Source organism: Eptesicus fuscus, chromosome 2 (genome assembly GCF_027574615.1).
Source record: "Eptesicus fuscus isolate TK198812 chromosome 2, DD_ASM_mEF_20220401, whole genome shotgun sequence".
Classification (NCBI taxonomy): domain Eukaryota; kingdom Metazoa; phylum Chordata; class Mammalia; order Chiroptera; family Vespertilionidae; genus Eptesicus; species Eptesicus fuscus.
In genome coordinates, this window is record NC_072474.1 from 72,977,813 (window position 1) to 72,991,179 (window position 13,367).

Here is a 13,367-nt window from a genome sequence, read left to right on the forward strand (position 1 = left end):
GGACATCCCCTGAGGGGTTCTGAACTGCGAGGGGGCACAGGCAAAGCTGAGGGGACCACCCCCCCAGTGCACGAATGTCGTACACCAGGCCTCTAGTAGAGGAATGAAATGCATTCTCAAACTAGCCAGCTCCTTGGAATCCAGATTCTCAGGGGTAAGTATTATCTCATAGTTCAGTTTAGCATCTATTTCATTTTGAATTCAGTAAATATTGAATGTTGTGATGATGTCATATCCTAGCATAGCTAACAGCATAAGGGAAACTCTGGAATAAGGACTATTAAATTCCTTTAAAATGTATTGTTCTAATTGTTCAAGGAATTGATTGTTCAAAGTACTTCCAATGTATGCTTTCAGGCATCAACTAAGTTTGCCATTTAAACAGATTATTTGCAGGGAGTTTCATTCTAGAAACTACATATCCTATCTCCATCCTCCTCACGTATCAAGGACAAATTTGAAAAAAAAAATACTGAAAACTACTCAACTCAAATAGAACCCATTAAGGAAAAGGCTAAGGCCAAGGTACCAAAGTTCAGCCAATGGATTTGTAAAGGTGCTTCAGAACCATGTAATTACAATGGTAAAAAATAGATGTTCTTCCTGTTAAATGTACTAAAAGCCACCATCTACCCTTCATAATAGCTATGAATAACCATGTATCTGCAAAAAGTTTCTCACTTTTTCTTCTGCCTAGTACTTGACATGTTATAGGAAAATTAATTTTCAGAAGTTGGCTTTTTAAATGCTTGCAATTACCAAACTGTTGTAACCTTGGAAGAGGAGTTTATTAGGTGAAGTTTATTTATTCCAAGGTCTTAGAAGAACAATGATAAAGCACACTGCAGTTTAACACGCTCTGAGTGACTGCCAAACAACAGGACTCAACTCATTTGGTGAAGAAATAGAAAACTCACTGGGAATCGCTGAATTTTGCAATTTTCCAATCATATGATTGAATATAATTAAGAAAAGACAAGACCTCTAACTTAAAAATATGCCAGTTTTACTGTGGAAAATTGACATGACCTTTGCCCTAGATTATAGTCCAACTTCATAAAACTATTAAAATGATAATAAAATTTCTTACTGACTAGTAATTGCCTCATCACATTAAAAAAAGCCAGTGCTAGTGTGTATCTGGGAATGATATTGTTTTTAAGGAGAATGCTTAATTTCTAGAGCAACTGTGAAAGTTATTGCAAAAGTTCTATGCATGTTGTTATAAAAGTTATGTGTATGTATAAAAGGTATATAGTTATACTTATGAATATTTGTATAAAATTATCTGTATGTTGTAACTACATCGAATTATAAAGTGATTAAATTCCCTTTCCGTCAGCCTTTTTCTTACAGAAACAATAAACTTGGTCTCAAATGGAATTTTCCAAAGAGAAGTCAATGTCTATTGGGAAGGGAGCGGTTTCTCTCCACAGCCCCAGGATCAGTGCACGTGGCTCTGTCTGATGGCCAGGCCCTGAAATCAGATTCTCCAGAGGTACATCAGTCAGTCTGCAGGGCAAACTGGAACAAGCGGGCGCTCCTGTGTGTTCTCCCAGCAGAAGGGAAACACCAATACCCTTTCCCTTTGTTGGCTTGTTCATTTGCTGAAACTTTTGATGCCTTTCCTTTTTACCCACTGAGACACTGGGGGAGTGAACTTTAACACAGTTTCTTGTAACATTCACCACTTACAACATTGCCCATTTGAACAGTCACTGAAATAAAAGTGAAAGCCAATAACGATTTCTGCAGAGATATTACTGATTCAAAGAAACAGAGTTTGGGGATGGGGCCATCACCAAAGCTGGACCACGACTTATTCTTTACCGTTTACTTCATGAGTCCACTAGCTAATACCTAGCTCCTAGAAATTCTTAATGAGAAACATGGGCTTCTTCCCTAATATCAAATATTCCATTATAATTACTGCTACATTACTAAATGTCAGTATTCTAATGACCTAACAGGAGCACTCTTTAAAACACAGTGCTCTCGCTTTTTGACACATCTACTGTGAGGATGAAGACCATTCTCAGCAATCAGACTGTGGACATCCCAGAAAATGTGGACATCACTCTGAAAGGATGCACAGATACTGTGAAGGGCCCCAGAGGCACCCTGCAGAGGGACTTCAATTACATCAATGTAGAGCTCAGTCTCCTTGGAAAGAAAAAGAAGAGGCTCTGGGTTGACAAATGGTGGGGAAATGGAAAGGAACTGGCCACAGTTCACACTATCCGCAGTCATGTACAGAACATGATCAAGGGTGTTACACTGGGCTTCCGTTACAAGATGAGGTCTGTGTAAGCTCACTTCCCCATCAACATTGTTATTAAGGAGGATGGTTCTCTTGTTGAAATTAGAAATTTCTTGGGCGAAAAATACATTCGCAGAGTTCAGATGAGGTTAGGCATTGCTTATTCAGTATCTCAAGCCCAGGAAGATGAGTTGATTCTTGAAGGAAATGACATTGAACTTGTATCAAATTCAGCTGCTTTGATTCAGCGAGCCACAACAGTTAAAAAACAAGGATATCAGAAAAATTTTGGATGGTATCTATGTTTCCAAAAAAGGACCAGTTCAGCAGGCTGATGAATAAGATCTAAGTTGTCCAACTATAGAAACACCAAGATGCCGAATGATGTGTCGCACTTGTTTGCGATATTATAAAGATGTTTGCGATATTATAAAGATACAATAAAAGCCTTGTATTAGGAAAAACAAACAAACACAGTGCTCTCTGCCTTCCACTGACCATATAGTCTTCTTAGGTCTGATCATTCCACCCTTTGCTCAGTCTTTAACTTGAACTCTGTTGGAAGAGCCAGTAAAAATTTAAAGTTCTAACTTTTAGGAAAGGGAAGAGCAGGGGAAAGATGTGAAAAATGAAGGTGGTAGTACTGGCTATACTTCAAATTTCATATAAATAAAAGCTTCCCTTGTTCATAGTTTTACATGACTACTGTGAATTCCACAACTTAAAAGGGGGTATTTTTCCTACTACTGAAATCCTCCTCCTTGCTTTTTGAGACACAGAGCTAACTTGAACTTCCTGAAACAGGACTGAAACTACAGTAACTCTGCAGTAGGGTATTCTTGGTGATATCAACTCATTAGTCAAATAAAAAGTATAGAACATTAAAAGGGAGAGTATTAAAATGGGAAGGGAATGTGAACAGTAGAAACTATATTAAGCTGAAGAAGTTTGGTAGCTTAGTTCTCTATGGAATAAAATAATCTGTCAATTGGGATTTCTCAATTTTATAAGTTAGCCACAAAAATATCCATGCTGCACTTTCATATATAAAGTGAATTCCCTCTAAGCACAACACTTTTATTAGTCTGGTAGACTTGAGAGGTTTTCATGGAAAAAAGAACCCCGATCATGTCTGGAAACTGGACATCATAAATGGCAATCAAATTATTGCAAACATACAGGAAGTAAAAATTACTGAAAACCTGAATAATTTCTGGAGGCACAATCACCTCAAAACTTCCCAACAGGGTTTAGGTGGAGCAGTAAACTAAGAATCAAGGTCCTATTTCTCCACTCATTCTCTTAGCTCAGATGTCTTGATTGTAGACTGTGTGCCAGATAGTTGTAGGCACCGGAAGCATAGTGGTGAACAAAACCACCAAACATTCCTGCCTTCAGGGGGCTTTAATTTTATTAGGAAGAGAAAATAACAATGTATGTAAAATGCTAAATGCTGATAAGTGCTAAAGATGCAAACTACGGAGCATGGGGGATAGAGAGTTGGGGGAATGTTTCCACTTTAGAAAGGGCAGTCACTGAGAAGGAGGTGAGAAAATGAGCCAGACAAAGGGAAGAGCAAATGCAAAATCCCTGACACAGGAGCATGACTGGCCAGTGAGATGCAAGCAGATAGAACGAGAGGAACAGAAGAAGCAGATGAGGTCAGAGAGATCATCGTGGACAATTCATGAGGAAGGTAAGGGCAGGGCAAGTGCAGGGAGGTGGACTAGTTAAGAAGGATTTGCAGTAATCTAGGTGCGAGATAATGGTGGCTTGGACCAGGTTATGGCAGTACTGAATATAAGACATGGTGAGATTCTGAGTATCTTTGAGGATAAATAGATAAGATTTGCCAAGGGATTAAGTAAGGGGTGTAGAGAAAGACAGGAGTCAAGGAAGACTACAGTGTTTCTGGCTTGAGCAGCTACAAAAATGAAGTTGTTCATTGTAGTTAGGAACTCTGTAGGAGGAGCTTATCTGAAGTAAATGAATCAGAAGCTTCATTCTGGACATGCTATTTTGAGATGCTCACTAGCCAGCCAACCATTTGTCTGTTTTTTAAAATATATTTTTATTGACTTCAGAGAGGAAGGGAGAAGGAGAGATAAAAACATCAATGGTGAGAGCGAATCACTGATCGGCTGCCTCCGCACACCCCACAGTGGGGATCAAGCCCTCAACCCACGCATGGGCCCTGACCAGGAATCGAACCGTGACCTCCTGGTTCATAGATTGACACTCAACCACTGACCCACGCCGGCTGGGTCAACCATTTGTTTTCAGTCAAATAAGGCAAGAGGTATGGGCTAGAGAACTAAAAGCAGATGGCATCAGTATACTGATGAATTAGTTTGAAACATCAAACATAGGTCCTCTTCTGGGCTTTCTCAATGATGTGCTGGGTCTATCATTCAGCTATCTATCAATCAGGATGGATTACCACAGAACTCCAAGAAGGTATATGTAGAACACTTGTTTATAAAGCAATCGGTTCTCAACTAATCACACTCAACAAATATTACTGACCTATTATCTAGCAGGTATAGCAAGGAACTGGGAATGCAGTAGTAAAAGACAGATATGGTGATCCCTGCCTTCATATTAATTAGTGTAATGAGGGAGATAAAACCAAAACAATAATATCACATATATGGTTGATTAATTGTTACTAGTAACTGTGGCAAGTCCTATATAGAAGGAGCTGTAGGGCGTTGACTATGTGTAAGTATGTTTCTTCCTGGACAGCTTCCCTCTGATACCTGGCATATTCCCACCACACTTCTCCAGAAGTCCAATCTCCCAGGAACCAAGAGCATCATCAAAATGACACATATGCTTCCAAGGAAATAAAGTCTTTATGGATAATACAGTATTCAAGACCATCTTAATCTTTAACAACCTTAAAGGAAAATACAATGTCCACCTTTCTCAACATTTTATTACCTATAAGTGAACTGTGATCTCTCCACATTTCTGGGACCAGGGGTCATAGAAAATAAAGTGTAGTCTTCACTTGACTGAAAGAAAAACAGGATGCCATACCTGAATTCTAATCTATATAAAGTACTCTCACAGAATTTTAAGATAAAAATAAGAGTCAAATATGTCTTCTAATACTGACTACACCAGTATACAGCAGGGATGGAATTTTAGAGCTCTAAAGTATGCATGATGTTAAAGAGGATGTAACCCAATAGGACCCTCATTTGATAGAATAGAAAACTCAAACTCAGGAAGACGACATGACTACATGACTCGCCCGAAGTTAAACAGCTAGTTAATACAGAGCCAAGGCTAAACCAAAATCTCCCCAAGACTTAATTCAGATTGCACCAGTACAACCAACTCTCATTCTTTTTCTGTTAGGAAGAAGGTAAAGAAAGAATGAAATGGAGATACTAATAAAAGGTTTTGCTTCAAAAGCCTTCTTTTGCAGGATGTTTAATGAACTAAAAGTACACTTATGAAGGACTTTATACTATATCCAGGTTATTGGTACTGAGAATGGGAAGAAGAGACAATGATTACATCATGAAAAGAGGCCCTAAAAGAACAAGTAATAAAAATATTTACTTCTGTATTCCCAATACCTGAAATAGTACCTGACCTATACCGGGCATTCAAAAAACACTGGTTCAATTTAATTGGTTTTAATTAAATTACAGACTATAAAAGGCATACCTTAACATAATTCTGTTTAAGAAAGTGAAATATACTGACTCTCCATGTAATGATGGCAATGAGAGACCAACAACTCCATTATATCAGTCTTTATCTTATGTAAATGTTTTATGTCATCAAAGATTTAGTGTGGAATATATAACTAAATCTATATATAGAAAGAAATAAAAGCTCTGCTCTCATGAAATTAATAAAAACTTGGATATTTATGCAGTGCTTAACAATTTACAAAGAATTTCATTATATACATACACATGTGTATATATAAAATAATCAGACATATATCGTATATATTTACATATGTTACATATCTTATATAGCATACATGTTATATGGAGTAGGCATTATTATCCACTCTATTGGTAATGAAATCAAAGTTCTGAGAAACTGTTTTGAGCTAACAGGCTACAGAGTTTGAACTAGAACTCAGGTCTCTAAACTCTAAGTTCAGGTGAATCTTCTACTTACTTTCAGTGGATATTTAAAAAGATGACAGGTTTTTCCTTGGAATAATAGCAAGTTTGTTGGTACCAGTTACTGCCTTTGCAACCTCCCTCCTAACAGGGAATGGGTAATAAACATTATCTCACAAGATATTTTGACATGTGGAGACTGAAGGCACATATCTCTACACTATCATGTTTGGGTACTTGAGTTTATCTTTAAAATATTTCTCTAATAAGTAGCATATGGGTGGAGATTTACTATTAATTCCTTGTAAGTGTTAAAATTATAGCAACACGGATCAGTGAAACGATGCTCTAGCAGTACAATAAAGGGTGTCCAGCATCGTGTCAATGTGAAAGAGAAGAGAAAAATTGTTTAATTCCCTAACCCAGCCAACATCATGCTCATCAGTTATTCAAAGTGCTGAGGTTAGAGAAAGGTGCTCATTCACACTCAACTCTCTTGCCCATCCTTGTTCCCCCAGGTCAGTACTGCACACATCCACCGTGCCTCACCTCGCTGTCTCCTTCCATTCCATCTCCTGCCCATCCACGGACAGCAGCTCATCCAGTTCGGTGAAGAGCTGAGGGGGTGCTGGGCTGTCATCCTCCTCGCCCAAGATGAATCGGATTCGCTCTGCGGCAGGAGAGACTGCAGAAGTGAAAATACTGCGGTTAAACACTGGCTGCACCACCCTGAGGAACGTGTAGCTCCGAGCTCTTCCTCCGTCCCCAAAGCTGCTGGGCTTCCCTTCCACATCTTCAGTGGACATCTTCCTTGCTTATCCCCAACCTCAAGACAAAAAGAAATCAAAGCCCTTCTCTCTTCCTTTGGTTCTAAACTGTATCTCAGCTCTCCGGAAGGACAGCGCTCCAGTTCTGTGTGGTGTGTGACAAAGAACCTTTAGCCCTCAGATGAGCTGAGGTCCAACCTCATGACTTTCTCTCCTTCCCCACTTATGAGCCATCCAAAATGATTAGACAGAAACCAGCTTGATCCAATCACTTTTCTACAACAGTGGGAGGAGACAACGGAGCACCCCTAACCTCAGTTTCGCCCAGGTGCCCGCCTCCCACCTACCTTCCCTCTGTCCGATGCCTAACGCCCATGCCCTTACAGGCTAACTACAAAGTTGATGAAGGAATATTTAACAAGATGGGCCTCTTCTTTACACAATGGTCACCAAAAATATTTAGTCACACTTCAGTGCACTTGGAAAAACAAGCCCAAGTAAAATATTGTACACCTGAGCGGGGAGGGATCTCCAACACACTCAAGCACATAATTGAATGCCCTACTCGCTCCTTTTGACCCCATCTCCTGAAAATAACATAATAAAAAATTAACTAGCATCTCCTCCAGGTCATGGGTTATGTTCACCTCTTCTCTCTCTTTTTTTTTTTTTAAGGATAGCATTTGGAAACTGAAGGCTTTGTTACAAACCTAAGGCCCTCAGATACTCTTTACCAGTATAATCCCAAGATAAAACTAAGAATGGTATGTACATATGAATGTAGTTCAGGTACACCGATATATATGTATGTGTTTGTTTTGTGTGTGTGTGTGTGTGTGTGTGTGTGTGTGTGTGTGTGTGTGTGTAAAAATGTATGTACTCAAATAACCTAAAAAAAAATCCATATCATCTGAAAACTATTATAAAGAGGACAAGAATAAAATTTCATATCTCAAGATGTATTTACTCAAATAAACCCATAAAAATATTCAACCTAACTAGTATTCAAAACTAATTATTAAAATATGTTTTACCTATTAAAATGGCAAAAATGAAAAGGAATGATAATGTCTAATATCAGCAATGATTTAGAAAATTTATGTCACTGATAGGAGCCTAACAGGGAACATCACTATCTGAAGGGAAATTTGAAATGATGTGGAAATGTCTTAAAAGTATATGTGTCAAACCTGGCTGGTATGGCTCATCAGTTGAGCAATGACCTGTGAACGGGGAGGTCATGGTTCCATTCCTGATCAGGGCACATGCCTGGGTTTCAGGCTCAATCCCCAGTAGGGGGCATGCAGGAGGTGGCTGATCAATGATTCTCTCTCATCATTAATGTTTCTATCTCTCTCTCCCTCTCCCTTTCTCTCTGAAATCAATAAAAAAAAAAAATTTAAGTATATGAGTCTAGTGAGCCAGCAATTCTATCATTAGAAAGACATTCATTTCAAATAAATAGCAGTTGTTATCTCAAAGACTTGGCTACAGAGGTGATCACCGCAGTTTTATAATTAAGAAAAACAGAAAAAGCCAAAATGACCAAAAAAGGAGGATTGATTAAATAAACTACAATACAACTATTCAATAAAATACCATGTAGTTGCCCAGCCAGTGAGGCTCAGTGGATGAGTGTTGAACTATGAACCAGAAGGTCATGGTTCAATTCCTGGTCAGGGCACATGCCCAGATTGCAGGCTCGATCCCCAGTAGGGAGCGTGCAGGAGGCAGCTAATCAATGATTCTCTCTCTTCAATAATGTTTCTATCTCTCTCTCCCTCTCCCTTCCTCTCTGAAATCAATAAAAGTATATTTAAAAATAAAATAAAATACCATATAGTCATAAAACATGAAGTTAAGATTATTGGGTTTTTTATGTATATATATTAATATTAAATAAACAAATAAAATTGTCAATTCATAATGTGATTCCACTTTAGTAAAGTGTGATTCCACTTTAGTAAAGAAAAAAATACACATATGTACATAAAATAGCCTGGAATTGAGGGAGTCCTCACTTTGTGTGGTTCCAATGTGTGTGAAATTTCAGTTACCACAGTTTAGTTAAATAATACTAGTCCCCTAACAACACAGTACAAATTTTAGTTAGCCTGGTATACGAACTGTGAGCAATTGCATAAAATACAAACTTCACTGCTACCTCTTTAGTCCACAATTAATGACTATGTAAATAACGTATGTGCATCTTGATCAGTGACCAATCATAGTGCATCTTTCAAAGTCTGTCAGTGATTGGTTACTACACATTTGTTATCCAGTTCATGTACAGACAGCAAACTGTGTGGTTGTGTTGCCTTCTTATCTCCCAGTGATAAATTCATACAACATGGATACTCAAAAGAGAGTTAGCCAACAAAGATGAAAGAACTGCACAGAAATAAAACGTGATGACACCGGAAGTGAAATCTGTAGTCAAATGTAAACGGAGGCATAGAAGACCTCCCTGGGCATGGGCATGTAGACAAACAGTGCTGCCACTGACCATCTGAGAGACTAGTTATCTAGTGGAGGAACTCAGTGAAGGCATACTGGTCAACATAAAGAGGAAAGTGGTTGTAACGAAACAATAACAATGTCCCAGAGGAAGTGGTGCTGGCAAAAGACAAACAAACAAAAAACCACTTCACATTAAAGGAACTCTCAGACATTTCTTGACATGGAAAGCACAGAGGATAACATGTTGGAAGTTGATTCAAATTAGGGAGGAGTATGACAATTTGGGCATAGAAAGATGCTCATTCCACTTCATTAGTTGTACAATAGCAAGAAAGCAGGCACTATTCAAACTACTTCTGATGAGATTTTACAAAGGAATCACCCTCTTTCATCCTAATGTTTCTAAAAATTAGCATGTACTGAATAAATATGTTTTACTACTTTTTTTTAATTCCCCTATGCCTTTATAGCCAAAAGCAAGACAGAGCTTAATGATTTGGCAAATTTTTAAAAGTCAAAGAACAATAATAGTAACTTTTCTCATTGATTATTAGGATTGTTTTACATACCTTCAGCATGCATAGTCAGTTTTACAGTCCTGCAAGAGCAAGGATTGCCTGTATATACATCTTTCAAATGTTTATTTTCTTCCTTTTATTTTTCTATTAATTCTGAAGTGTGCACAGTTCATTCATATATTCATTCAGCAATATTTACTAGTGTTACCTATGTTCTAATAGGCTTTGCTTCCGGCTCTAAAGCAGCGGTCCTCAAACTTTTTAAACGGGGGCCAGTTCACTGTCCCTCAGATGGATGGAAGGCCGGACTATAGTTTAAAAAAAACTATGAACAAATTCCTATGCACACTGCACATATCTTATTTTGAAGTAAAAAAACAAAATGGCAAAAACACCTGCATGTTGGCCCGCGGGCCGTAGTTTGAGGACGCCTGCTCTAAAGGTTAAGTGAAGAATTTGACAAAAAGATCCCTGTTGTTATCAAGGTTACATGGTAGGAGGGGAAGCAAACACTAATTAATTCATCAATTAATTAAATTAAACAACAAGCAAAAAATATTTATGAACTGTGTTTGCAATACATTAAAATAAAGTAACTGAGCCATGGCTGGGTGGCTCGGTTTGGTTAGAACATCATCCTATACACCAATTCCTGGTCAGGGCACATACCTAGGTTGGGGCTCCGATCCCTGGTAGGGTAGCGTATGGGATCACTGTTTCTCTCTCTCTCTCCTTTCCTCTCTCTGTAAAAATTAATTTTAAAACATAAGGTAAATGCACATATTAGCACAGGATACAATATGTTTTACTTCTGTAATTAGAAAAAAAGGGCTTTAAAATTTCTTAACATCTCTGGTAAAAAAAAAATATCTAAAGCTTCAGAACTTTGTGCAAAAACATTTGTAATGCCTTTCCAGTCAACAAAAAGAATGTATGATTATTTTTTAGAGGATCAGGGACAGCATAAAAAAAATAAGGGGAGAGTTAAAAATGATAGGCAGAATTTGGAATCTGGGTCATACTTCTGAGGAGTATAGTGATCACATTACTAAAAATGTAGTTATTGATCACAGTGGTTCTACAGCTGACTGACAGATTTGATTGATTTTCATCAACATTCAACATCAAAGATCCCTGAGTTAGAACCAGCTTTTAGAAGGGGCACGTCTATATTTAGAGAATCAACTTTTTTCAATTTCTGGATTTCTGAAAGAGGTGATGTGGGTTTGTCCCAACCTCCAACGGAAGAGTCAATGCTTCTCCTGCTTAAATAACAGACGCTCCTGCACAGACAGCACACATCTCTGCTCTGCTCTGACCCACAGAGCATCACTCTGTGGTCTGGTGTTCTCCCACTAGGAAAACACAACTCACTGCTCATCAGACAGCAGTTCACCTGTGACTTCTGCAAAATGGGCTGGAAGAAGGATGCCACAATACCTCTGGTCTTCCTCACTAGGCACTGTATCTAAGCAGCTTTCCCTTTTTTTCTTTTTTTTTTTCTTTTAAATTTTATTAATTACATTTATTGGGGTAACATTGGCCAATATGAACATACAGGTTTCAGATGTGGGTTTCTATGTTACAAGATCTATATATTGCATCGTGCCCACCACCCAAAGTCAAATCTTCTCTTGTCACCATATATTAGGACCCTCTTCTCCCCTGACTCTCTTCCCTCTGGTAACCACCACACTGCTGCTTATGCTCATGAGCTTCAGTTTTATATCCCCCATATGAGTAAAATCATATAGTTGTTAGCTTTTTCTGTCTGACTTGTTTCACCTAGCATAATCGTCTCAAGACCCATCCATGTTGTTACAAATGGCGCTGTTTCATCCTTTCTTATGGCTGAGTAGTATCCCATCGTATATATGTACTGCGTTTTCTTTATGCAGTCCTCTATCACAGGACACTTGGCTGTTTCCACCATGAATAATGCTGCAATGAACATAGGGGTGCATATATCTTTTCAAGTAAATGACTTCGAGTTGTCATATATCGTTGCGAGTAAATGACTTCAAGTTTTTCGGGTACATACCCAGAAGAGGGATTGCTGGGTCATATGGTAGCTCTATTCATAATTTTTTGAGGAATCGCCAGACTGCTTTCCATAGTGGTTGTACCAGTGTACATTCCCACCAGCAGTGAATGAGGGTTCCCTTTTTCCCACAACCTCTTCAGCACATGTTGTTGCTTGTCTTGTTGATAATGGCCACTCTAACAGGTGTGAGTGGGTATCTGACTGTAGTTTTGATTTGCATTTCCCTAACTGCCAGTGAGGTTGAACGTCTTTTCATATATCTATTGGCTGTTCATGTATCTTCTTGGGAGAGGTGTATTTTCAGATCCTCTGCCCACTTTTTGATTGGGTGGTTTGCTTGTTTGGTGTTGAGTTTTACTAGTTCTTTATATATTTTGGAAATTAAACCTTTGTTGGAGCTACTGTTTGCAAATATCATCTCCCATCTGGTTGGCTGCCTCTTTGTTTTGTTGTCAGTTTCTTTTGCTGTGCAGAAGCTCTTTGTTGATATAGGCCCATTCATTTATTTTTGCCTTTACTTCCCTTGCCTTTGGGGTCAGGTTCATAAAAATCTTCTCTACAACCAAGGTCCATAAGTTTGGTACCTATATTTTATTCTATGTAACTTACTGTTTTGGGTCTTATATTTAGGCCTTTGATACATTTTGAATTAGTTTTTGTACATGGGGACAATCGAATCCAGTTTCATTCGTTTGCATGTGGCTGAGCACCTTTCTTAAGCTGTCTTATTTATTAAATACAGCCTTTAAGCAACCAATATAACAACCCCTTTGGAATAAAATTCCAAAATCATGTGTCCTAAAGTAGCAGCTTGCTATTCTAGTAAATTCCTTTCCCTAGTTGCTCTACTGGGCGGGCTTCCTAGGAATTAAAAGGAAGCCACAACAATTGTATTGTAAATATGCACCTATGGGAGGGGCATCCTCTGTGGCCAGCAAAATAGCCTTCCCAATTTCTAACATCTTTTTTGTTGTTGTTAATCCTCACCCAAGGATATTTTTTCCATTGATTTTTAGAGAGAAGGGAGGATTGGGGGCGGGGGGAGGTTGCGGTTTTGAAGAGAAACATTGATGTGAGAGAGAAACATCATTTGGCCGCATCCTGCACGTGCCCCAAAAGGGGCCCGGGAATGAACCAGAAACCCACTGGTGCCAGGGCCCACAGTCCAATCACTGAGCTACCCCAGCCAGGGCCCTAGCATCATTCTTAACACGAAGATATGCA

At 38.6% G+C, this 13,367-nt stretch overlaps 1 protein-coding gene and 1 pseudogene across 2 annotated transcripts in view; one reads left to right on the forward strand and one right to left on the reverse strand.

Annotated features, from left to right (window-relative positions):
* SLC4A4 (solute carrier family 4 member 4) overlaps window positions 1-13,367 on the reverse strand; it is a 282,976-nt gene that overhangs the window by 183,396 nt on the left and 86,213 nt on the right. For both annotated transcript variants that reach the window (XM_008157468.3, XM_054728471.1), the window contains one exon: window positions 6,904-7,039. In XM_008157468.3, coding sequence (XP_008155690.3) covers window positions 6,904-7,039 — 136 coding nt within the window. The remainder of the gene's footprint in view (window positions 1-6,903; window positions 7,040-13,367) is intronic.
* Window positions 2,015-2,602, forward strand: LOC103300589 (60S ribosomal protein L9-like; annotated as a pseudogene).